Raw genomic sequence first — 12198 nt, 5'->3', positions numbered from 1 at the left:
GCATTACATGCATACATGCGTGTTTGTGTTTCAGGGGAGGCAAGTTGAATTTGAAATAGTGGATAAACCCCATGTGTGCATAACACACAATCATGGATAATTAAAAACACCAAAATGGCCTGGGCAAGATCACCCCACCCCACCTAGAATCCACAGGAAGGTTTTCCTACTTCTCTGAGCCACAGCTGACTCCTGCTGGCAGGCCCTCACTCCCGCTCAAATGGCACCTGTGTGGGAGGTGGGCGGCCACCTGAGGTGTGGACTTGGCCTCTGGGAAGCCTGCCAGGGGGTAGTCCCCAGGAGCAGAGAACTGAGTTGGATAAACCTGATTGTCCAACTGGAAAGGGCCCGAGGTAGGACAGGAGTGGCTGGCTCCCTCCTCTGCCTGGCTTGGCTCCCATAGCAGCAGAGCCTGAAGTCAGAGCTCAGGGGACCCAGGAGGTGACAGCACCTCCTCTGGGCTCCAGATGTGCCAGGCCAGCTTCACCTCAGTTTCCTCACCCCTTGCCGGGCAGCCCCACTGCACTCATGGGAGACAGCACTTGCTCTTCTAAGCACAGGGAAGAGACCCTGATCAGGTTAGGCAGTAGGACACAGGCTAGGCAGGGACGATGATGGGGTGCTGTGTCATCCAGGGGTGAGAGAAAGAGAGAAGCCTGGCTGACAGCTCGGCTTGCACTCAGTGACCCCAGGCCCTCTGCTCACTCAAGGCTATCCCTTCCCACCTCTCTTCCTCTGCTCCCCGTCACACCTGCTGGGACCCCATCCTGCTGCCTGTGTGTGAGGAAGGGGATGGGGAAACAGCATCTCTTCTAGAGGCCCTCCTTCTCTCAAACCTTCACTGCTTCCCGGGCCAGTGACTGTGACCCGTGGTGGGCACACCCAGGTCCAGCCTCACCTGTGGTGCTGTTGTCAGACCTGGTGCTCCTGGGCAAACCGGCCCTGGAAACTCCTTGGGGAAGGGAAATCTGGCCTCAAAGACAAGTAACTGCCCAGCAAGGGCAAAACTTCCACCTGGCCTGCCCACTCGCCTGAAGTTCTGCCCATCCCCACTGCAGGGGCACTCTAGGTGGCCCGTTGACAAGAAGGCAGCCTGGAGGATCTCTGGCAGCACAGCCCCTCCCTCTTTCCACTCTCTCTCCCCACCCCATGCAGTGCTGGCCCCAGGTCTGAGGGGGCACTGGTGTCACAGGCGTGGAGAGATAAACGGAGTTGGGGAAGGAGCCGTGGGGACGCATGGATACTAACGACCTGCATACTGCTGCACTCCGGCGTAGGCCTGCTGCAGGGGGTCCGCGGCGGTGGGGCTCTGCGCTGTAGGGAGCCAAGGGGACAGAGGTCAGCAGTGCCCACCACACTGGCCCTTCCCCCTATGCCCATGAGGACAATGATGTAGTTGCACCGCCTTTTCTGGCTACTGCAGGCTCTGCCCTGGGGCAGGGCATCTGAGACAGAAACCCTGAGTGCCTGGACCCTCTGGGGGTCACCTTCCCTAGACCAGCATCCTTGGCAGGGTAGACAGTTGGCCACCCTGGCTGGGGGATGCAGGCTGCAGTTGGCCTAGGTTTGGGGTAAGATGGGTGCTCATGCAGAGCACTGTGGAGGGTTGGGGAGGAGATGCCAAGGAAGCCTCAACACTGAGATGCTAGCTGGGGGACACACAAGGGGCCCAGCCCTGCATAAGGGCTGTGGGGAAAGGGAGAGGGGGCTGACAGCCCCTAAAGGGTGAAAGAAAGGGCAAGAAGGCCTCACACTACTACTTTGTCCTCCTGGGCCGCTGTGCCTGCTCACAAAGAGGGACCTGCCCTCACTGTCAGGGAAGCTGCACCAGGCATGGAGGTTTTTCACCCCTAGCCCATGGCCAAGCTCCTCTCAGCAGGGACCAGCTACGCAAATGGGGTCTTCCCAGCAGACTGAGAGAGGGGTGCTGCCCTCAGAACCAAGGAACCAGAAGACCAAGGACCTTCCTCCTGTCTTCCAACACTGTGACCCTGGGATGTCTCCCGCCCCGTGGGAAGAGAGGTCCCCTGAACTGATACTTTGGCAAGAAACTCAGGGAAGCTGGGCTGAGGGAAAGGCCTGGTTCCCTTCTGTTGCCTTTGCCATCTCTGCAGAAGTTGTGGGCAAAAGCCTGAAGCATGGGCCAGCAGTAGGCACTGGTTTTGGTGACCAAGGCTGGTGGTGACTAATGTGGGAGTGGGCTGGCCTTGGAAGCCCAGAGACGTGGTAGAGGCAGGGACTGCCCAGAGGGAGGATGGAGCACTAGGATGCTTGAGGGAAAACCAGATAACATGCGGTGGCAGGAAGAAACTATCTGGGCTTATCCGCCTGTCAACTCAGGCCAGCTAAGCTAACTGGCTCTGCCAGGCTTTGGGATCTTTAGTCTAGGAACAGTGCCCCAGCTTCCCTTCTGAGCATGTTTCCCTGAGTATCTCAGTAAACCTCCATTAGAAAAAGAGCACCTGGGCTGGGCACAGTGGCTCATGCCTGTAATCCCAACACTTTGGGAGGCCGAGGTGGGTGGATCACCTGAGGTCAGGAGTTTGAGACAAGCCTGGCCAACATAGTGAAACCCCGTCTCTACTAAAAATACAAAAAAATTAGCAGGCATGGTGGTGGGCGCCAGTAATCCCAGCTACTCAGGAGACTGAGGCAGCAGAATCGCTTGAACGCGGGAGGTGGAGGTTGCCGTGAACTGAGATCATGCCATTGCACTCCAGCCTGGGCAACAAAAGCAAAACTCCGTCTCAAAAAAAAGAAAAGAAAGAAAGAAAAAGAGCACCTGGGCCTGAAGGCCACCCAAGGAAAAGCCTGGGGCAGAGGTCCCTAGAGACAACTGGACAGTAGGTTCCATAGCCCCCAGGAGCAGGATGCGGCAGGGCAGTCCGACCCACGAGGGCTCTGCTCAGATGTGGGGAGCTGAAGATTAGCCACAATGCAGCCTCCTTCCTGCCTGGGGCTGTCCCAGTCCCACACCCCATCCCTCTATTTCCCCCATGGTAGAGGCTGGAGCTGAGGGCTCTGCAGTGGGATGTGCCTGGCAGGGTGGTCTCCTCTCTGCCTTCCCTCTGCCCCTATCCTCTGCCAGCCTCTAAGCTCTATGGAGACAGAACCATGTCCAAATTGTGCTCTTGGTCTTTTCAGCTATTCACCCATGCAGTGTGTTTGTGCAAATTAGAAAAGGGTGCCCCTTCCTTTGGGCACACAGCTTGGTGCCCTTATGCAAAATATAACCTGCACGATTTGCATGGCAGTCTCCAGCACAGTGCCAGGAATATCATAAGCATCTGGCAAATAGTATGATGAAAAGAATGAATGAACAATCTTTAATGTTTGCAGGAGCCACCCCTTCAAGGGTGTTTATATGACAGTAAAGGCCACACTGTGTGCATCCAGCAAGAACCCAAAAGGGGAGATCAGAAAAGCTACCTGGGGCTAGGAAGCAGAGAAAAGCATTTATGAGACCCTCTCTACTTCTCTGACTAACGACCTCATTAGTAACTGCCAAAGAGTGAACATTTTGAAGGATCTCGCTCATTACAGTGGGTCCAAACTCTGCATTTAAAGATGGTAAATTAATTTTTTTAATGTACTACTTTTTTCCTTTCCTTCCCTCCATCCCTCCCTCCCTCTTGCTCTGGCAGGGAATTGCTTATGAGATGTGGCAGATTGTTACAAATGGGGGAAGAAACATTTCCAAATTCCATGAGGGAAATAGCTCACAGATGCTGGAGGGGGTTGGGAAGGAGCAGGTTTATCAGGATCCAGAGATCCAGATGGGCTTGTGGGAAGGAAGGGGTGGGAAATGAAGACACCCAGATGTGCTGGGGATGCCACCTCCCAGCCCATGAGCCTGAGACTGGTGGGCTCTCTTCCACCCCCAGCTTGCCCAGCTCCATCCTGCCTCCCTACCAGCTTGGGGTCATCATCTTTAAACAACACTCCAGATCGTTAGAGCCTCATCACTTCACTCTCTAGACTCCTCTGGCCTCTTCTTGGTGCACTGAGGAGTATATTATGGGGCAAACTCTGGAATAGGGAATGGGATCAAGGACAACTCCAAGTTCAAAGTCAGGAAATTCTCCTCTATTTCCCTCTAGTACACTGACCTTGCACTCTGCTGCTGGTGGGACTTGTATATGCTACAAATGCCTGGTCTGCACTCCAGATAGGGAAACGAGAATGTCTGGGCTTATGTGGTTATGTAAGGCCCCACAGTGGATTCTGATGGGCACCAAGAATGGGGAACAGGACCCAGCCCCTGCTGCCAATCCACCTTGGGCTGGCCTGCCTGCCCTGTGTGCCAATCTCCTTACCACCTCCACTCTTGCCAGGCAGGTCCCTCCACAGGAGGGTGTTCCCCGTTCATCTTCACCTCTCCAATTCCTGCCCATCTGTTAAAGCTTGATGATAGCTTCCTCCTTGGGGAGGCTCTTTTGGGCTTATTCAGCCTACAGAACTCTCCATTCATTGGGATCTTTAGCATTTCAAGTCTGAGAACACTCACTCTTGATCAAACTTAATTCTGCCTTATTGTCTCATCTTTCTGCAGCTTAGATTGTGTTCCCAATGGACTCTGACTTCCCAGGTGATAGGTCCATGTCCTGCCCTCCTTCTTGGGCCCCCCTTTCCTAGCACAAACTGAGTACTTACTGATACTTATGGGGACTCTAACCTCATCCTCTGCCCTCCAGGAAGTAGGGCGGCACTCTCCACATCAGAAGCATGGGCCCAGCTTCCCTGCCCTGATAGCAGCCCATTCTCCAGACTAGGGAGAAGAGCTGCTTCAGGTAAACTGGACACTCTCACCCTGTGAGGACGGCTAAGTTTGAGGAACAAAGTTAATCAGGAGCAGGTCTCCTGGATCTTTCTGTGTGGCAGACTTTTTGGTAAGAGTCTAAGAGCTGTCCAAGGTGCTGGGCTGTCTGTGGTGCTGAGCTGTCCAGGGTGCTAATCGCGCTTTTGCGTGCAGCAAGGGATTCGACTGGTCTGTTCTAGACAGACTGCCAATCGTTGTACCTCCCTCCACTCCTTCCCAAAAAGTATTTTTCTACTTAACACTAACCCTGATTGTTCTTCTAGTTTCTATCCCCTTACTTCTTGTAGGTTAAATTGACACTCAATTATGTTGCACTTACTGGTCTCTCTACATGGTTGTACAACTACACCCAGCCTCCTTTCTTTCCTAAGGGAGCATCTGGAATGGGATTCTGTCTCCCAGATCAGAATGACACATCCCCAAGGGTAGGATTTGGGTCTCATTTCTTCCATCTCAGGTTCCCTGAAGGAAGATGGGAGGCTGGCCCTCTCTGATCACACTTGGGGTTTCATCAAGGAATGGACAGAGGGCAGGAGCCACATCTTGTTATTACAGCAAGGGTAGGGACAGCATGGATAAAGAATGTGCTGCATAGGGAAATAAGTGCTAACAGATGTGCTTACCTGGGTAGGGGTGGATGCCATTGGCGAACACAGCTTCTGCAGCAGGTTGTCCATTGGCCTGTGGGGGGAGGCCAGTGAAGCCGTTCACCCCAATGGGGGACGGGATGCTAGGCACAGCTGGTGCAGTGATGCCCGGAGGGGTGCTGCCACCTGGGATATTCCAGGGATACGGAAGGGTGAAGGAGGAGGGGAGGCAAGCAGAACAAAGGTGAGGAAGGCCCACCCATAAAGCTCCACTCAACTGTTTCCAAGGACATGTGGATAGACTTGGACCTCACATACCAGCTCAATCTTATCTATGACCCATGCCTTGGCTTATCTCCCTATATGAAGTGACTTCACCTATTCCAGTTGTATCCATCCTTTAAGGCAGAATCCAAATTCCACCTGCCTAAAGAAGATTTCTCTGACCCTGATCACTTGTCCTTAGACAGTACATAGACTACTCTCAATGCCCTTGACTGTAACCACACTTGGTCTTCCTTCAGTCTTTTTTTTTTTGTCTTGCTCTGTTGCCCAGGTTGCTGGAGTCCAGTGGTGCAATCTCAGCTCACTGCAACCTTCACCTCCTGGGTTCAAACAATTCTCCTGCCTCAGCCTCCCAAGTAGGTAGGACTACCAGCATGCACCATTAGGCCCGGCTAATTTTTGTATTTTTTAGTAGGGTTGGGGTTTTGCCATGTTGGCCAGGCTAGTCTTGAACTTCTGACCTCAAGTGATCCACCTGCCTCGGCCTCCCAAAATGCTGGGATTACAGGCATGAGCTACCATACTTGGCCCTCCTTAAGTCTTTTTCAGTGCTCTTACTCTCTCCAGCTAAGGCTGGATGAGCTGGTCTTTACTTGGTCACTGGGGAGCTGATATGCCTCTCCAGGAAGAAGTTTTTATGCTCAGATGGAGTAGGTCTTAATTCTGGCATTCTCTTGTACTGAGGCAGACAGGTTGTTATAGAGCCCAGACTCAGCTCTAGCTCATACACAAAGAAGACACCTTGGCCTCCTCCAGTTGAAGCAATAGTAGTGGTCATGATGGTGAGAATACAGTTGGGGTCAAATGACAATATCCTGTGTCCTTCCTATGCCAGGTCCGTGGAACCTGAGATGTGGATATTATGGTGATTGTACTGAAAGCCCGGAGGCTGGAAAGGGCCTTCCTCTCACGTAGGAAGCAGGGTCCCTCTGAGAACATGGACCTGAGGCTGGCCCACTGCCTGGGCTCATGTGTATCACTTGAAGTTGGGGATCAGAAGTGAAGGATAGTGTTCAAGTTGAGCCCATAGATGGCACAGTCTTTTGTGGCTTTCAGCTGGGAAAGGAACATCTCTCAGATGTTAGGAAAGTTGCTGCTGTGGCCTAGGCACAGAGAGCCAAGGATCTCAGCGAATGAGAGCCTGGGGTACAGGACCAGCCCTTAGGACTAGACTAGAGTGTCTCAACTTTGACACTATTACCATCTGGTGCCAGATAGTTCCTTGTGGTGGCTGTTCTGTGCACTGTAGGATGTATAGCAATATCCCTGGCCTCTACCCACTAGATTTCAGTAGCAATCCCCACTCCCAGTTGTGACAATCAAAAATGTCTCCAGACATTGCCAGATGTCCTGGGGATTCGGGGGCATAACTGCAACAGTTGAGACTCACTGGAACGGACAATGGCCAAGATTCAATCAAAAACATGATTTGTGAGCTGGGTCATTTCCAAATTCCTGCCCCTTGATAACTCTTGTGGTTCTCTCTAGCTTGTTGCATAGTTGTCTTGGAAAAAGCCAGTGAGTCTAGGTTGCGTTAAAGGGAAATGGAAAAAAAAAAAAAAAAAAAAAAAAGCAATACCCAAATGGGTTCCTTCTGTGCTTGGGTCAGGGACTGAACAAGATCACAGAATGGCCAAGGCTCTTTTCCTCATAGACACCATAGGGAGATGTCTTCATGTCAATTTCTTTCCAGGTCTCTATTGTTAGTAGAGATCAAGATACATTGTTTCCTGATAAGGTTAAACAGCTTGAGAGAAAGCCACCCCACCCTGAAATCACACCCTAGACTGCATGGGTCCCACATCTCATCTTCCCTTGGATCTTCAGGGATTAGAACATTTTTGAGACAAACTCCCAGAAGGCAAGGCCTCTTGGACCCAGACACTATGTGCTTTTGCCACAGAATGGTCCGCTGATAGCTGAAATTAGGTCCCAGCCTGGGGCCAGCTGTTCTCCCACCAGGTCAGACCGTGTGTTGGCACCTGCCAGCTCACCTGAGGTTGGGGTCATAGGTGCGGCCGCCAGGCCATTCATGTTGAGGGCCGCCATCTGCTGCATCTGGGCGGCAGCGAAGGCAGCCATGGGGTTCAGGTAGCCGCCCTGCGCGACTGATGCCATCAGGGCCGCTTGCTGCTGCATCAGCTGGGGCAGAAGGAGTGGAAAAAATATCACGTGCTTCCAGGGGGCATCCCTCCCCGACAGGGGCCTCAGCTCCTGGAGACTAACCTCCCAGGCTCTGAGCCCCAGACACCCCAGACAGTCTCCCACTCCAGAAAGCCCTGATGCCTGTCCATTCTTGCCTGTACCTCAACAGCTATTAGAGTCCACCGCCCCGAGAGATGACTACATTTAAAAGTAATGCTAGGGTCTTTGGAACTCTAAAGTTGTTGTTAGGGGCAGGGAAAGAGACTGGTTCCGTGGGTGCTAGTCAGCCCTGTGTACGGCCTGTCATTCGTGGGGAAGTGACATCCAAAGCACTAGAGACATGCGGGATGAGCCTCTGCAGAAGTTAACGTAGCGCAGGTTTCTGTCCAGAATGGTTTTAATTTGGAGTCTATTGGTAGAAGTGACAGGAGAATTATGAATAGAACCCCAGGCACCCCTAGTGTTGTCACAAAGGTGAGTGCAGACAGGGGAGGCTGCGGAATGTGGCCAAGGCAGACAGTGCTGCAGAAGTGAGGTAAGCCTGCATTTTCAGACCCAGAACCGTGGCTGGCGTCCGTGCCACCCACATGGGGGCTGTGGCTACCAGTCTGGAGGCAGCTCCAAGAGAGGCTGACAGAGTGGGCCTGCATGTGGAAGAAAGAAGTAGGTGGGCCAGAGGCCTGAGGGGATATCGGAAATGTGGGTAAGGGTTTTTAGGGCGCCTCACAGGAGCCCTGCCAGGAGAGACCAGAAGGCCTGAAGTCCCCTTTCATGGAGTGGGGGTTGTTTGCAACCAACGACCTGAACTTCCCCCTCTCATCTGTGCTTCCCGGGGTTCAACGTTGATCTGGCTGAGGGGAAAAGGCTCAGGGTAACCCACGTCTCTGTGGGGCCTCTCTCAGCTCTGCCCCTTAGAACCAAGGCAGCAACACACCTCCTCCTGGCAGCCACCCCAACTGGGCCAGCCTTCTTTCAAACCCTTCTGAAGTTACACTCCCCGGGTTCATGGGTTCATTCCCGGCCCCTCCTCACTCTGGAGGGAAAGGGCGAGGGATAGAGCAGAATTTTCGGTTACGTGTCCTGCTCCCTGGGGCTCCCAGGGGAGTGAGCTTGAGAACCGCTGCCCGTTCGCGCTGCCACTTACTGCCTGAGCGTAGGCGCCGTAGGCCCCGAACGGGATGGCCATGGGGTTGAACATGCCCATCTGGCCAGCCATCTGCTGCATTCGCCGCATCGTGCGCTCCTTGTCGGTGTCGGCGAACTTGACCACCAGACTGGACGAGGCTCCCTGCGGCCGGGGCGGCGCGTGAGACCCACCTGCTCCAGAGCCTCCGCCCGCAGCTGTCGGTGCCCCTGGCCTGCGCCCACCCCGCCCGCTCCTCGCGGCTCTTTGGAGACGGCGGCATCGGTGCTCGCCCAGGGGAATGAGGTGTGAACCCCACTGCGGGCATTTTCTACCTGGGTAACCTCAGGCCAGTTCCTTAACAGCCCTGGGCCTCCGCGTCCTTGTCTGAGACCCGGGGATAAGGGTCACGCTTTCCTGTCTCTTGGGGAGACTGGACTGCCGGCGGGGCGCGGCGGGTGCTGGGGTCTCGGCCCGCCGCTGCCCTAGCCCCCGCCCCAAGGGGCCAGCACTCACCGGCATGGTCTGGCTGCCGTGTAGCGCGTTGATGGCTGCCTGCGCCTCGGCATGGGAGGAGTACTTCACAAAGGCGCACCCTGCGGGGACGCGAGAGGCCGAGCTGGGACCCAGAAGCAGGGCCAGGGAGGGGCCGGGAGGAGAGGGCGCATCCCAGGTGAACGCAGATGGATGAGGCAGAGATTGAGAAAGAGACACCAAGAAGCCCAGAGACAGACGGCGACGGCCCGGGAGACTCAGAGGCGCCCTCAGGTCTCCCTCCGCCTCGCCCGTCCCTCCGGGGCATCCCTCCCGGCCCCGCCCCGCGCACCCTTGCTGTTGCCGTCGGGCCCGCGCAGGATGGTGCACTCCTCGATGTTCCCGAAGGCCTCGAAGAGGCGGCGGACGTCGTCCTCGGACTGTTGCTTGTTGAGCATGCCCACGAAGAGTTTTCTATCTTCTAGAACAAAATTAGGAGATGCTTACCCGGGCCAGGGACCGGGCTGCGCGGGAACAGGGCACGGCCGGAGGGGGAGGGCGGCAGGGAAAGGGAGGAGCCGGGGAGGCGGGGCTGGGGCTTGGAGCCGGCAGGGGAGGAGTGCGGGGAGGGGTACGGGAGCGGGGCTTAGTCGGAGCGGGAGGGGCGAGGGGGAGAAGTGGGTGGGGTAGCAGCGCACCGCCGCCGGACAGGTGCGGAGAGAGCTGTGGCAGGCAGGAGCTGGATCGCAGCGACTCGGCCTCTCCCCGCCTGCCGGGCAGGCTGCACCCTGAGGAGCAGAGCCCTGGGCTGGCTCCTCACTAGAGCACAGGGGCACACAGGCAGCCTGCGTTCCCCTCCTCCCTCCTCTCACGCGCTATCCTCCACAGGCACCAAAATGAATTATAACTGGCAGGTCTGCCGTCGGGCCTTTGCAGATGCTGTTCCCCTGCCTGGAGCGCACTCATCACAAGGTCCAGTCCTTCTCTTCTTCTAGATCTCAGTTTGAGTATTGCCTCCTCACCCATGCTCCTTCTTACCTCTCCCTTACTCTGTCTCAGCGCCCCATCCCTTTGGCCGGAATGTCAAAGGACAATGACTGCTTTGCTTTGCGGTTTTCCCTATAGCTCTCCTTTCCCATCCATTCCCTGGGATGCTCACAGGGGAAAGAGACCAGGTATCTCTGCTGGAGCAGCAGTGCCTGGAGCATAGGAGGCCCTCCATTCAGTGATGAGGGGAATAAAAAATGAATGCCTGCCCGCCCTGTGCCATCCTAGGGCACACCTCCTTGGTATCTCACATATGTTTTTCCTCCATCTGGATACTCCCTCCTCGTTCTGGCTCCTCCTATTTCTTCATGCTGCAAAATTCGACCCTGGGCACTTTGGGGGCGCCTGTTCCTGAAGATGCCTCAGCAGCCCCCACACACCTGGGACGAGTATGAAGTGCTTTGTTGACCCCATGCTGTGTGCTCAGGGAGACAAGGCACCCTGTATCGACCAGCAGCAGCTGGTGAATGACTGCAGAAGGCACCCCCAGCCCACATGCTGCTACTTCAGTGTGACTGCCACTCCTCTCACTGAGAGTTGGGGGGCGTATTCCTTCCCCTTGAATCTCGGTGGGGCTTGTGACTGCTCTAACAAATAAAGAATGGCAGAAGTGATGCCAGGTGACTTCTGAGGTTGGGTCATAAAAGAGATCAGCTTCCACTTGGCTCTGCTTTGGGGGGCTGTTAGATCTGTGGAAGCCAGCCACCATGCTGTGAACCCCCAATTAGCCCATGCAGAAGAGTCCCCATGGAAAGGAACTGAGGCCCCAGCTGACAGTCAACATCAACCACCAGATACGTGAATGAATGAGTCCTCAGATAATTCCAGCTCCCAGGCTTTGAATTTTCCAGCTGAGGCCCAGACATCCTGGAGCAGAGACAGGGCTTCCATGCTGTGCCCTGTGAATTCCTGACCCACGGAATCCATGAGCAAAATAAAAGGTTGTTTTACACCACTCAGTTTCGGGCTAAATTGGTATGCAGCCATAGGAACTGGAACAGAGTCCCAGGGGTGGCTGCACTCAGCAGGCATTCACTAGATGTTTGTGGATGATTACATGATTGACACACAGCCAAAGCTGCAGAAATGCAGACCCCAAAACTGCAAATGGCCATGTGTTCATGGTTTCCTCTGAACACATGGGCACTCAAGGACCCTGTGTCCTTCTGTATCCAAGGTGGTTGTTACCTTCTCTCCCAGAGAACCCCCACCTTGCCCAAATTGCCAGGGGAGTTCACTTAGAGCTGAGGGGCTGTCCCGGGTTCTGAAGCAAAGCAGAGGAAGCTTCCAGGCCCCTGTGCTCCACAAGCCACCTGCAGAGTCCTCCTGCCTTCTGCCCTGCTGGTACTGTTTGGACTAACAGAGGCAGGATGGTGCACTTCCGGGTTCTTCTTCACCACCAACTCTTCCCGTGTGTGCGAGAATGCAGCTGACGCCCGGGAAGGTGCAGATTAATCAGGCATGCACCAGGTGATGTCAATTCGAGGAGACCAAAATTTACCTGGTGGCACCTGCGGAGCGCCCCCCCTCCCCCGACATGCCCGTGCCCCGCCTATTGCCCTTCCACTCCTAGAAAAGTAGCTCCCAGCAGATGCGCCGGGGGCGGGCTTTCTCAGCCCCCACTCTTGTCGGGACTGTATTAGAAATTCCCCCCCCCCCCCCCCCCCCCCCCCCCCCCCGATGACCAAAAAACACCAAAAAAAATTACCTTTTTTTTT

At 55.0% G+C, this 12198-nt stretch overlaps 1 protein-coding gene and 1 long non-coding RNA gene across 51 annotated transcripts in view; one reads left to right on the top strand and one right to left on the bottom strand.

The window, feature by feature from the left end:
* CELF4 (CUGBP Elav-like family member 4) overlaps nt 1-12198 on the bottom strand; it is a 317087-nt gene that overhangs the window by 21067 nt on the left and 283822 nt on the right. For 18 of the 50 annotated variants that reach the window (XR_004228581.1, XR_004228583.1, XR_004228584.1 and 15 more), the window contains exons 4-9: nt 9786-9914; nt 9476-9555; nt 8981-9124; nt 7686-7833; nt 5443-5592; nt 1249-1314 (exon numbers count right to left, since the gene is read on the bottom strand). Coding sequence is in view for 44 of the 50 variants with exons in the window: in XM_031934509.1 (XP_031790369.1) it covers nt 1249-1314; nt 5443-5592; nt 7686-7833; nt 8981-9124; nt 9476-9555; nt 9786-9914 (717 nt within the window). In the remaining 6 variants the exon portion in view is untranslated. The remainder of the gene's footprint in view (nt 1-1248; nt 1315-5442; nt 5593-7685; nt 7834-8980; nt 9125-9475; nt 9556-9785; nt 9915-12198) is intronic. The other 32 variants (XR_004228582.1, XR_004228585.1, XR_004228586.1 and 29 more) reach the window with 6 other exon arrangements.
* On the top strand, nt 9130-11094 carry LOC111539712. The gene is made up of 3 exons (XR_002730754.1): nt 9130-9265; nt 10322-10405; nt 10838-11094. It is a non-coding gene; the product is annotated as an uncharacterized LOC111539712 (long non-coding RNA).

This window comes from Piliocolobus tephrosceles, chromosome 18, assembly GCF_002776525.5.
Source record: "Piliocolobus tephrosceles isolate RC106 chromosome 18, ASM277652v3, whole genome shotgun sequence".
NCBI classification, from domain to species: domain Eukaryota; kingdom Metazoa; phylum Chordata; class Mammalia; order Primates; family Cercopithecidae; genus Piliocolobus; species Piliocolobus tephrosceles.
The sequence above is the reverse complement of the archived record's forward strand: the minus strand, read 5'-3'. Positions and strand labels throughout refer to the sequence as shown.